This window comes from Halichoeres trimaculatus, unplaced genomic scaffold, assembly GCF_033239565.1.
Source record: "Halichoeres trimaculatus isolate MK-OKI-2021-1 unplaced genomic scaffold, fHalTri1.1 fHalTri1_scaffold_16, whole genome shotgun sequence".
Lineage (NCBI taxonomy): Eukaryota > Metazoa > Chordata > Actinopteri > Labriformes > Labridae > Halichoeres > Halichoeres trimaculatus.
In genome coordinates, this window is record NW_027437194.1 from 7,351,272 (window position 1) to 7,364,429 (window position 13,158).

Sequence of the window (13,158 nt, forward strand, 5' to 3'; positions counted from 1 at the left end):
CCAAATTAAATCTGTTACTGGTGCCAAATGCAGCCCAATAACCAACAGATGGCGTCTGCTAGAGAAAGGCTTTAACAACAAATAACATCTCCGAAGCCCTGTCTCATACAATGCAACAACAATGCCTTTTTGGACTTTTTCAGGGAGCACCAAACATGGGACACTAAACATTGGAGCAACACAAAACTGATTCCTTTTTTGAAACTTTTATCTCTATTATAAGTGGGGCTCTATTTCTTTTCTTTTTTTTTTTTAACAATGGTCTTAAACTTATGATGTACTGATGAACTTGTTTCAATTCTGTTTCATCTTCTTGCATTTTAAAACTCAGAACCTTTTGTGCAAAATGTAAACTTGCACACTTTTTAAACTGGTCTTAAATTTTTTATCAGGTGTGCATTTTACCCCTTCTCTTTCTTTTCTTTCTTTTCAAATGGATCAGCTTTCTAAAAAAGTCGGTAGAATCAGGTATTGTAATATTCATATCTATAAAAAAAGAGAGTATGAATTTGAATAAGCTGGTTTCTCTATCAAGACTCAGTTGAGTGTTTTTTGTGATATTTATTGTATCTTTTAAGAGCGGCTGTGTCAAAACAGTCATGTTGTTTTTCACTTTTGGGAGGCAGCCAGGCAAAGGTTACACAGGGTTAGAATGTAGAAAAAGAACAACTTTGTAAAAAATCAACCCCTGATTATTGTGCAAGTATATGAGAAAACATGCACCCAGCAGCCTCTAGCACAAATCAAAGCAGATCTCCCTCTGTGAACTCTCTGTAGGAGTGAGAGAACGTATGTTTGTGCCCACAGGCATGTTCATGTACACACAGTGTTGATTTGTTGCAGGATAACAGTAAGTGATATGTTAGAAACATAAAAATATCTACTCACCGAGTTGGATGGCACACCAAGGTTGGTCTCAATGTAGGTTTCGGTTTTGGGTTCCACCGCCTGCTCCGCTTCCAGAATCTTCTCCACGGGCATGTCCTCGTTGGCGCAGCTGGTGGACTCCACCTCGTTCTCATTCCTGTCCTTGGCTCGCTGGCGCTCCTCCTGAACGGCTGCATGTAACAAAACTGGTTCCGGTCACTACTGCTGTTTTTTGTTTTGTTCAATTTACAGTGTTAAAAAAGGTCAAGGCAATGTGTGTGTGAATCAGTCTTCAGTATTTTATTAAGAAGATCTTAAGGATAAAAGTTACATTTATGAATAGCTGTTGTGTCAACAAGGAATACAGTGACACCTGATTAATAGAAAGCAGTTAAATGGCAGAAACACTGGCTATTCATACCCAATGCCCAACTTCTTGAAGTTATCTATCTTTATAAAGCAATCTATAATTTTGAGCCCCTTTGACTTAATACATAGCCAGTCCCATTTCATATGGCAGCAACTTTTTAAAACTGTGACCACAAACTAGCCCTGAGTATTGGAGTTACCTTTCGGGTTGATCCAAATCTCATGCTAATGCTAATAATCCACTACGTCTATGGATGACAAAGGAGATACTGATTAGCTCATCGTTAGAAATCAAAAACCCTGTGACGTGCTAATGATGCGTTAAATTTGTACTTGGGAGTTGGAATTTATGAGTTCCGAGTGGGAATGCAAGGTCGGAGTTTCCAACTTCCAAGTCGGAGCACCCACACCAACCCCAAGTTTCCAGTAGAAAATTCAGAGTTTGGGGGAAACAGTAATTAAACTCCGGTTATATACTTTTTATCTTAGTATTCCTGACTAGTGTTTGTTACAATAATGTTATATACAGAAATTCTGCTGTGATGGCAAGTATTTCCGACTTAACCGGAATAGTTAACTTCAAGGTGACGTCATTCCCACTCCCCACTTCCCAGTTCTGAGAACAAATGGAATGCACCATAACAAATCAGTGCCATGGGTCCGGTTCAACCTGTTTGATGATACTGCTGCCCCCTAGAGGCCATGCATTTACTGACTGTAACTGACTGTAAAAGAAATTTCAGAACGGATACCAAAAAAAGTGTATCATTCATGGGAGCTTGGCAACAAGCCTCCAGGTTCTGCCGTTTTCTGAGAAAAGCTGGATGCGCTTCCTTCACAACAAACTTGTAGAAGTTGATGAAACAACCTTCACCTTCTCTCTTCCCACTGATAGAAAACTTGAACTCTTTATTTCGAGTCAATAAACTGTCGACAACTTCATGGGTACACACTTTTTTTCTATATTTTCTATGAGCATCCTTGAGTGTTGGATTACCACTGCTGCATGTATGCCTTCTACATTTATTGTGTCCCTGTGAAAAGCTCATAACCCTGTTTGTATTGTGACTGTACGTATGTTCTAGAGAATGTTCCACTAGTAATTGTTTGGGCAGTGCAGATTAAAATACATACAAGACCTCAGACCTACACTGTACCTAATGCATCAACATGGAACTGTTCAAGGACTTGTCCAAGCTTCGGAATCACAAAGACCCATTTTCTTGCTGTGCAGCGTGACAAACATCCAGCTCCTTTTGTACAGGAATCATTCTCAGACACATGCGTAAATAATGAACTGCCTGTCACAGCATCTGTGGGCCATGCGTGGTTGCCGGAACAGCTTGTATGAAAAAAAAAAACACTCAACACAAATCAATGAAGACTTTGTCTTGAACATTTTTTTTTTCATGTCCTGTTTGAAAAAAGTGGTTGAAGTGAAACCATGTCAGTTCTGTCATCTGATTGGCTTGGCGAGGAGACACAGGAAATGGTTTGTGTGCTGAGCAGACACCGAGACTCACTGTGGCTGAGGCAAGAGAAACCGCACCTCCACCCACAAGTGTGGATGGAAAAGATGCATTTGTGTGAGTGTGTTTTGTCTTTTCAAAAGACTATAATTTACTTAAATCAGGAAAACCACTGAAGAAGGCTGTGCGGCTTTCTCTAAGTTTTATCCTCCCCACATGGATTAATAAAAGTTTTGGACACTATGTACTGAATGATAAAGGGCTTTTGGAAATTCAATGTCAGCGTGCAAGCTAACATACACACCTGGAGAGCTGTCTTGCCTCACACACAAACTCATATATCACACACACTCTTGGTTTGCAGGATGATCTGTCTTCTTACGTTTCCCCCTACTTTGGTTTCTATTCCAAGTCCTGAACCAGAGAGGCCGTGGTCTTGTTGGGGGGAGAGAAAGGGAAGCAGGGGTTGTTGGAGGAGGAGAAGGGAAGGGGCCCCATTTGAGAGGAACTGCTGTCTGGCAGTAGAGGTCAGCACAAGGGTAGAATACTTGTGTTGGAGTCAGCGAGAGGTGAGGAGGGCTGAAATCATGTTAGCTTTATTCTCCCCCTCCTCCCTGCCTCTACTCTCCTGACTGGGAGAGCATAAATTCATTTAATCCTGTTTTTCTGTGGATTCGCTTAGCCTTTTGGGCTACTGCTGCCTTGTTCTCTAACCACAGCCCTCAGGGTGCTGGGGGAGGCTTAGGCAGCACTGTGAGTGAGGCAAAAAGCAGTAAATGATAATATCCTTGAAAGGAGCAAAGAGCCCAACAATGATATAGAAAGAAAAAAAAGGAGGGAGGAGAGGCCAAACAAAGGTTGAGACACACTGGCCTTGGAAAGAGCAGCCTGCAAACAAATGAATCAAAACGAAAGAATCCAACAACACACCTGCACATGCTCACCTGGAGCACAGCTGCCACCTTCAGACTACACTGCATACACATTGCAATCCTTACACTCTATGTTTGTATTCTGTAACTGCTGTGACCATAACGCCAAGAGACAGTGATTGATTTTATTTAATGTGCGAAAGAGTGCTTAGCAGCACTGCTGAGAGCGTTAATATTTTTAACACCCACGTGAAGTGTTAAAACTCACACCTCACTGTTTTTTTCCCCCTCACACTACAAATCCCTTCCTCATCTTATTGGCTCTGCTATCTTTCATTGAAGGTGCTTCACTGTACTACACTGCAAGGAAAGATGTTTGTCTGCTCAATGTTTACAAGACAGACTCAGTTGCCAAGAGCAGAGGCCAAAAGGAGCAGCATCAAACAATTACTACCTCCTTAAACAATGGCGGTGCTTAAGAGCCCGTCTTGTTTATTGAGAGGCTATGAAGAGAGTGCAATAAATCGTGCAAGGCAATAAAATGTGTGTCTGGGTGAAGATTATTCTATTGCTTTATGTGAAATGCTTGTGTACATCAAGGAATACAAAAAAAGAGATGATGGTTTTTGTTTTTCTGAACTGTTTATGGTTATTAACTCTTATATTACCTTGCAAAATAAGAAAGAGATCCAGTTCAGTTATTTAATGCTAATGTTGAAAAGTTTGTTTTATCAATCTGTGTCCCATGTTCGTAACATTGTAAATCACAGTTTGTGATAGAGGCTGACATTACTAACCACTTTGATGATTGAAATTTTGTCCACCTGAAGGCTTTTATTTTTTCTCTGGACTACTGCTGTTCAAAAGTTTCCATATATCAATAAAAGTGACTGCATTACTGGGAAATGATTCAACTGTTACACCTCAAATACACCAGATACGTATGGCAAACAGTTTTGATATTTAAATGCTAGACTGGATATGTGATGCAGATATCTGTAATTCAATTTCACCTAGGCAAAAAGATCATTTCATATATCTGCAAATGCATTCTGCCTATCCACAATTGTCATTTAAGACATCTACAACTTCATTTTGACTGGGTAAAATACGTCTTTTGCTATTCATTTGTATGTAGTTTCTCATTTGAGATATCTACTGAGTCATTTTGGATATCCAAAATGTGAATTATAGATATTTGCAAATGTGTTGTAGATATCTGTTTCTCCAATTCAAGATATCTCTAAAAACATTTTGACTCGATAGAATTTGAATTACAGATAAACCTAAAAGAAGTAATTCTAATTCTGTCAAGTCGAAATGTTCTTAGAAATATCTTGAATTGGAGAAACAGATATCTACAACTCATTTGCATATATCTGTTGTTTACATTTTGGATATCCAAAATGAAGTAGTAAATATCTGGAATGAGGAACTACATTTACATGAATGGCGAAAAGTGACGTATTTCGCCCATCAAAATGACGTTGAAGACATCTGAAATGACGATTGTGGACAATCGGAACGCATTTGCAGATATATGGAATGTTCTTTTTGCCTGGGCGAAATTGAATTACAATTATCTGCATTGCATATCCAGACTAGCTTTTAAATGTTAAAACGGCTTGCCATAGAAATGTCTGTTTTGTTGCATTCATTTGTCAATTTACACCGGCTGCGTAAATTGACATTCAGTCCAGCAAGCTGCATTTCTGACAGACAGCTATAGTCAAGACTGAACCGTTCCGTGCTTCCTACTCCACGGGTAAGTCTCTCTTCATTCAGGTCAGGCTGTAAAACCTCAAACCTGTTGGCTCCTGGTCTGGCTCTGCTCATTATGTCTGTTTACCATGACATGGTTTGTTTCATTTTGAGAGTCACTTGGTGTTTATAAGTAGTTTCCGGTCACACTTCCTGTCCCGCTTGATCTTTCCTATGTTGAATTTATGTGTCTCAGCTCCACGTCTGGCAAAAATAAGATGGCTGTGTAATACCAGCAACATGACGGACCAGCCACACAGACAAACTGCCACAGAACTGATCCAGTGTAAATTGACACATTGACTTAAATAGAAACCTATTTGATCCATTTGCCGTGACAGAAAGTAGACAGCACTGCTGACGCATCTGGTGTATTTCAGCCGTTAAGTCACAACATTTGATACTTATTCAGATGGTCTTTAGTTTGGTTGGCTGGCTGCTGATGTAAATTGTAAACAAAGCTTGGCCGACAAAAGTGCTGTTGAAAAATACTGCTGATAGCTTCGTATTTTTAATTTATTGATTAAAGTTATCACTTCATTTCTGCTGCCAAGCTTGTACATTTCTCATTGCCAAGAGCTACTAATTCATTCAGTAAGAACAGGGATTCAGTGTAGTCAGGAGTGGATGAAACTCTGCAACACAGATCAATACAACACTATCTATAAAATATTTCATATCACCAAATAAAAGCTCCAAAGACCTCTGAGTAGCAATGCAAGGACAAGCTTACTATACCATGCAGATAGACAGAGTAATGTAAGGAGGACGTTTTTATGGCCTCTGGCTTATGCTGGTATGTCTTGAGTTGTGTCAATCAATACCAAGTTCCAAAATAAAGTAGCTGGATGTAAATATTTTAGTGAGGAGTGTGCCTGCACAGGAAGCTAAATAACAGGACTAAGTCAGGAAGCATTAAAAAGTAGCATCAGTTATAAAAAGATCTTGCAAACTGTCCCGTTTCAGTTAAAATCGTATTCCTAAAGCAGCATTTCAACCACATTAAACATGATCTTAAATCTAAACGTTTGTGGTATAACTCTCTAAACGACACTGTCTCTGCATGAGGCTCGACCATACGACTGATTTAACCACTCAAGAAAAGAGGAGAAGCAGTGTGTTCATGTGGTCAGTAGCCTCTAATTTGAAGAACGCGTTGCATGTTGTCTATGTGCTATGCACTTACAACACATTATCCAATTTAAGGCCCTTGATTAAATCTTGTGCATTAAGTGTCCTGTAAAATGGCAACACAAATAAGTTTGTGTTTGTGAAAAGAAGTTGGTTCACAGTAAGGAGGTAGGAGGTTCCATACGTCTTCCTTTTTAATTGAAATTAGGAGACTTTAAGGCGAGGAGGGTTAGTCCTCGCGGTGATTTCCAGAGGATGTAAAAGAGGTAAAAGTTCACATAGCTCCATTATTATGTTTTTATTCCTTCAGTGAGGTAACTGAACTCCCTCAGGACCTCCTCTTATTAGAAATAAAAGACAGGAGATGAGGGTTCATTTTCTAACCTTACAATATGTTTGCAGCTTTTCATCATTTTTTCCCCTGACAAGTTAAAAGAAAGGGCCCTGGTTTGCAGCTAATGTTAGATGTAATTTCCTCTGATCCAACAAGAGGCTAGACTTTAAGGTACTTCTGCTGCAAAATGTTGTTTCCTGTGTGTGGGCAGTAACTGTGTGTCCTAACAAACAGTAGATCTTGTAGATGAGAAAAGTGGCCCTGAAATATTTTATACTTTGAACTTCCAGTACTGAATGACTTTAAAAGGGGAATGCTTTCAAAAAGATACCCCAATCTTCACAAATCTAACACCCAAATTGTTTGTTTTATTTGGTCTTTCTTCGTTAGCTTATCAAATGAAATGTGTGTATGTGTGTGAATGACAACAGGTTTGAGGGAATGGGTAAATGGGACTTTATCCTCAAAGGTATGTGCTGTACCTTCTCTCTTCATGCCCATGGCCAAACACTTCTGGTAGCGACAGTACTGGCAGCGGTTCCTCTGGCGTTTGTCGATGACACAGTCCTTGTTGTCGCGACATGTGTAGGTCAGGTCTTTTCTCACTGTCCTTTTGAAGAAGCCTTTGCAGCCCTCACAGCTGTATACCCCGTAGTGTTTACCTGATCAGAGAAACAGAGGAGAAGAAATGTAGTCCAAGGCATATTTACCATTGTCTCTGCATCTTTTTTTTTGTATTAAGCTTGTAAGGTTTATGGTTTGATGATGAGGCAACAAGCAAACATTCCTCAGACACAGTTGCCTGGCTTGTCCACCATTCTGTTTTGTAATTTTTCCGCGAGCTTTTTAGGAATGTGATTGGCACTCTGGAACTGACTGAGAGACTGATTGAGGTGAACAGCAATCATCTTTGGATGTTAACAGAATCAAGGAAGTAAAAATGAACCCACAAATGATCATCTGCAGGGGCCCTCAAAGAATTGGGAAATAAAACTTGCCTTTTTTTAATAACAGATCAAGTGTTTTTGATTCTGTAGTGTTGCTGAAGCTGTCCCCTTGCTAGTCCCTTACTGCTCAGACCACCAGAGCAGATTTAGAGCCCCACCCCCTCTCACAAAAAAGGAACAGCCAAATGAAGCATGACCTGCTATTTCACATTGTTTTGATTTTTTCCCTCTTCTGGTCCATGTAGCACCAATGACACAGGATGACACTAAAAACTGTCCTCGGAATTTGATATCCCACTTCATCCTGAGGCAGAAAACGTTTTAAGGGTTTCCCCAGAATAACTTTTAAACACAGGGGCTTTTTGTTTACCATGAAAAAACAAAAGCCAGAGACCTAGCCAATAGCGTTCGTTCAATGTTGTAATCGTAAAAATGATGAGATGCTTTGAACCAAATTGTAGCTTTTAATGAAGAAAAGAACCTGAGGTAAGCTTATGTTGGGTGAAAAAGCAAAAGTTTCCTTAAATGAAATAAAAATGTTTTCTTTTCTAGTCACACAAGTGAGAGCATCTCCTAGATGAAAGAGAAAGTAAACTTGACCAAACACAAAAGATATTATTAGGGGTGGGAGAAAAAATTATTGTATTGTGGATACAAGGGATATTTTGTTCAACAATTTTAAACTATATTTTAATTGAAAATCTTTTTTTTTTTTTTTTTTTTCAAATTTAAGTCCTTCATTTGAGTCTTTGTTTCTAAGCTTGATTTGAAAAAAAAAAGAGAGAGATATCATACCCCTAAATAATTCTTAAAAAGTGACAAATATGATATGCATGTTTGGGGAAAATATGGCTCCTGATATAGCCAATAGACATCAATGCCTTTCACTTGATCTGTTGTTGAAAAAGCAAACCAAATTCACAAAAATCAGAAATATTGACAATACCAATTTAAATCAAAATTGGTGCCCCAAAAATTGTAAAATAATTTAACTGGGAGAAAAGCATCCCGAGATATTATCAATAAATACTTTTATTTTGGGCTGCAAAAAATGATTTAAATGTCACCTGAGTAGACAAAAGCACACTGCAAAAAAATGAAATCTTATTGAGTGTTTTTGTTTTATTTTAAGTAAAAATGGTCTTATACTCAATAATGAGCCACATTTAACTTATCAGTCCAGAAAATTTCTCCTTTTAAGTTATTCAAAGACAAAAGTCAAGTCTGAATTTACTTTTTAGATTTATAAGACCTAAAACAAACAAACAAAAAAATCTGTCAAGCTGTATTTTATGCTGATCACACCCAGATATCTCCATGGAAAGAACTAAATTAAACAAGAAACAGTGGCTGATAGGAGTCAGTAGAAATGAGTGGACTGAGAGATGTACAGTACACCCAGTGCTCTTCTGTCGATAGTTGTCAACATTTGTTGGATTATTTTGGACTTTTGTCCTTGTTTATCTCCTAAGTGCTTTCAACATGTTTTTTTTAAGCAATAAGACACCACAAATTGCCCATTTGAAGAAATTATCATTAAGTCTAATTATGGGATACAGGAAAAAAAAAGCTGTTTAATGTGCTTTTTGTCTATAATAATAGGAAAACTGAAGACTGACAGAAAACAGGAATGGACTAAAAACTGCTTTCAAAGCAACATGGGCCACAGTGACACTTGAGTCTAATGCAGTTACAGCAAGTTTCGGCTCTTTTGCTATGATTCACTGTATTCTAATTTGTTGTTAAGGGGCTTCCCACATCGAGCTGTCATGGTTTCTTGGTTCACAATATCGACATGTTCCCTCTCAGAAAGTTGCTGTGATTTGCCTTGGGTGTTCAAGCTTTACCCGCAGCATTAGGAAGGTGGCGTCACCGTGCTTCATGGTAGAGGTACCATGAGATGAGTGATGGGTTTCGCCTGGTTTCCCTCAGACATGACACGTCCCTCTTTTAGTAAAAGCTGAACTGAGGATTGGTTGCATCAGACCGTACAATCTTTTGCCTCATGATTTCAGTTCCTTTTATGTGCCTTTCAGCTCTGACCTCATATGCATGTTCTCAGGAGTGGCTTCTTTTTCTGGCCGAGCTGCCATTTAACCCAGATTTGTGAAGAGTCCCACTGACTGTTGTCCTTCCAAGAAGATCTCCCACTGCTAGAATGCTGCAGTGTGTAGTTCTGCCAGAGCGGCCCGTGGGGTGTTCACTGACCAGAGTTCATCTTTGGATCTTCTTTGGAGGTTTCTCCATGTGGTCACAACCCCAGCTTTAGCAACATGCTGGCTAGTCCCATTTTCTTTTCATTTGGTCAACATAAAGTCTCGAGTTATACCAGCTGCTTAGAAACTATTTTTATATTTTTTCCCACAATTCTTCCCTAAATTATAGATACAGTTCCCCAAATGTATTGCTGATGCTGTAAGTCATGTGCACATCAAGAGACAGTCTCCTTTTCATTGAAGTTTAAGCATTTCATATCCACAGTTTAACTTTATCTCTTTAGATTGTGATGACTGAAGTAACACTGAACTATTAGGTAATTTGGGACAGTTTTGTAACACTGTACCTAGGCAGCTCATTTTACTGGCGTTTCATTAAGTTTGACTATTGACACCTCAGAGAGACTTAACAGTTCGCTTTGGAGTCTCAGGGGCAACCCTTCTCCATGCCAGTTCCCACCATCCATCATATCCAGGCAGATCACCTCAATTATAAACTGAACCAATTCAGCACGACCAGATTACCTAAAACGCCTGAAACCATGCAAAAGGATAAAAAGTCTATAGTAAGAGACAGAAGACAGGGGGGTCAGAGTTAGAGGCAGGACAATAAAAAAAATTAGGCTAGAACTCATCCCTGCCTGGTTAGGCTGTACACTTTGCTTCCTGAGAGCTGAGAAGGAAAAGAAATGAGGGGAAAACAAACATATTGGAATGTACAGAGAGTGGAGGTGTTGTGATTTTTGTTACTTTCTCATCATTTCGCAATAAAATACTCACTACCATAGTACAAGGGAAGGAGTTTTTTTCCCCTAATGATAAACTTTTACCTTTATCATTTTTTTTATGATATCTAAAAGCAAACATTTAAAACTTGTTTCTCTTCCCCAATTCCAAATAAAGTTATGACACTGTGTAGACTGAAGAGTTGTATCTTCAGATTAAAACACATTTATCTTATCTTTATTGACTTGCTCGTTTTAGATCATTGTTATGGAGCAGTTTTCCATTTTCTCCTTTCAATTTAATCATTAAATCCCACTGTTAACCATAGTTGACACACTTGTTTATTCTTTTATTTTTTTTAATTTTAATTATAATCATTTACTGATTCTTCCCAAATGTCGGTTTGACTTTGGGTAGCAAATTTTAAATTTTGAAATGAAAGAAAAAAAAGGTAAAAAAAAAAAAATAGAAGTAACAATTTAAAAAAAAATAAAAACAATAACAATTATAAATAAATAAATACAGTAATAAATAAATAAATAAATAAATAAATAAATAAATAAATAAATAAATAAATAAATAAATAAATAAGGGAATGAATATTATACAAATTATTTATGATGGAGATCTAAGGAATGAAATGAAATCTTCTGCAGGGAAAAATTCACAATTGAACAGTTTAACCAGTCAATTTCACATTTATTTTACCTATAATATTGAAAGCACCTCAAAAGTTTCATGTAAAGAACCATTGCCATTGCAAACAGAATAAATGAAAAAAATAAATTAAAAAAAAGAAAGAAAAAAAGGAGGAATTAACAAGGCTGGTGGATACACTTGAGAAAAGTCCCTCTGGCTTAAATCCATGACAGAACAAAACATTGAGACCCCTGATCTGTATTTGCTGTTCGTCCCAGTATGTTTTCACTCACCTGAGGAGCGGTCCCCACAGATGGCACAGATGTGTTTGGTGAGTGACACAACTGTCCCTGAGGGCTGGGCGGGCACCTTCATCACGCCGTTGAGACCCAACGGAGGCTTTATGTCCTCTGTGCTGCTGACCGAGTTCATCGGAGAATTCAGCTGGAACATCAACACACACAAACACACACATTGACAGGTCAAAAGCTGCTTCCACAAGAAAAAAAAAAAACAAAATCCTGCAACATCATCGTCCCTATTACACAAGCCTGTCACACAGCAAAGCGAGAGCAGCGTAGTTATCTGATGACATTAAATATTGAACAAGGGCCAGGTCTGCTAAGGAGAGGGAGGTTTGGTTTCACACACAACTGAGGGAAACAAATCAGAGTGAATTATGTCACTGCACATCATCCTGAAGAATTTATAAATACAGAAAGTAAAAATGGATGTTATGACTTCTGATACTGGATACAGTTGGTCAGCAGCTCTTTTGCACTCTTTCATCGCTCCCTCTGCGTCTCTCCTCCCTCCTGTGTCAGATCTAAATCTAGCACAGCAGGATCCTGCACCACTCCACCCGAGGAACTCTTTTATTCATGCTCTCAACAAGACCCGCTGGCTCCCAAATGTTCAGCACTAGCATAACTCCACTGCAAAATTTAACAGTACAGCAGAATAAAGAGACAGCATTTGTTTTAGCAGCAGAGTAACTGCAGCCTTTAGTCTTGGTCCAATCGCTACTTCCCTCCCTGTCTGATGAAAGGGCTCTGAAAAAATTCATTTGCACATGACCCGTCCTCACCTCTTACTCAAAGTGGGGAACGAGGCGAGGCTAATTATGATAACTAGCACCATGCTGTTTCTAGAGGAGATAAATATTAGGGGGGCAGGGTATAAATTATCCTAAAATGTTCGGGATGGGATCGAAGCTTCATAGCCATTAGTAGCAGCCTGTGAAAAACATGAAAAAGTAAAAGCTTGATGAAGCTTGTGCTATCAAGATATTAGAGCTGGAAAAGAAAAAGGGAAATAAAATTAAACATATTCAGGCTCACCCACCAGTGGCGGGTGTGAGCCAGAGCAGAGCTGGCAGAGCAGCCGCATGGTCTCATGTAGCCTGACGTGTTTTCATTAAGTTACCACATATGAGACATGTCTGATAGCACTAACAGTTCTTGGCTCTATAATTAGCTGTTACTGTAGTGAAGAAATGCTGGCTCAGTCTGCCGGGATAAGACAAGACAGAACACCCATTTTGTTTTTATAAAGAGGAGACAAACAAGATAGTTGAAGAGAGCTTGTTGTCCGCAGCTGTGTTTACAATGAACTGACAAAGGACATGAGCTGTGCACTGCAAGGGCAGGGAGATGTATACACCGAAGCAAACACTGCTGTTTCCCAAACATACAGTATGCAAATAAACACCAACAAAACCCTTATGGAAAATGATAGGTGGCTTTAACCCTTTAAAGGGGTTATTAAAGGTACAGTCCACTTAAAGCTCAAGAGGTTCTCGCCATCAAAGTACAACAACCACTTTTC

The 13,158-nt window shown here is 38.8% G+C and overlaps 1 protein-coding gene across 2 annotated transcripts in view; it reads right to left on the reverse strand.

Moving 5' to 3' along the window:
- The window catches only part of rxraa (retinoid X receptor, alpha a), a 263,628-nt gene that overhangs the window by 23,508 nt on the left and 226,962 nt on the right, over window positions 1–13,158 (reverse strand). The window contains exons 6-8 of one of the 2 annotated variants that reach the window (XM_074690115.1): window positions 11,625–11,775; window positions 7,286–7,465; window positions 889–1,073 (exon numbers count right to left, since the gene is read on the reverse strand). In XM_074690115.1, the coding sequence (XP_074546216.1) occupies window positions 889–1,073; window positions 7,286–7,465; window positions 11,625–11,775 (516 nt within the window). The remainder of the gene's footprint in view (window positions 1–888; window positions 1,074–7,285; window positions 7,466–11,624; window positions 11,776–13,158) is intronic. The other variant, XM_074690116.1, reaches the window with a different exon arrangement.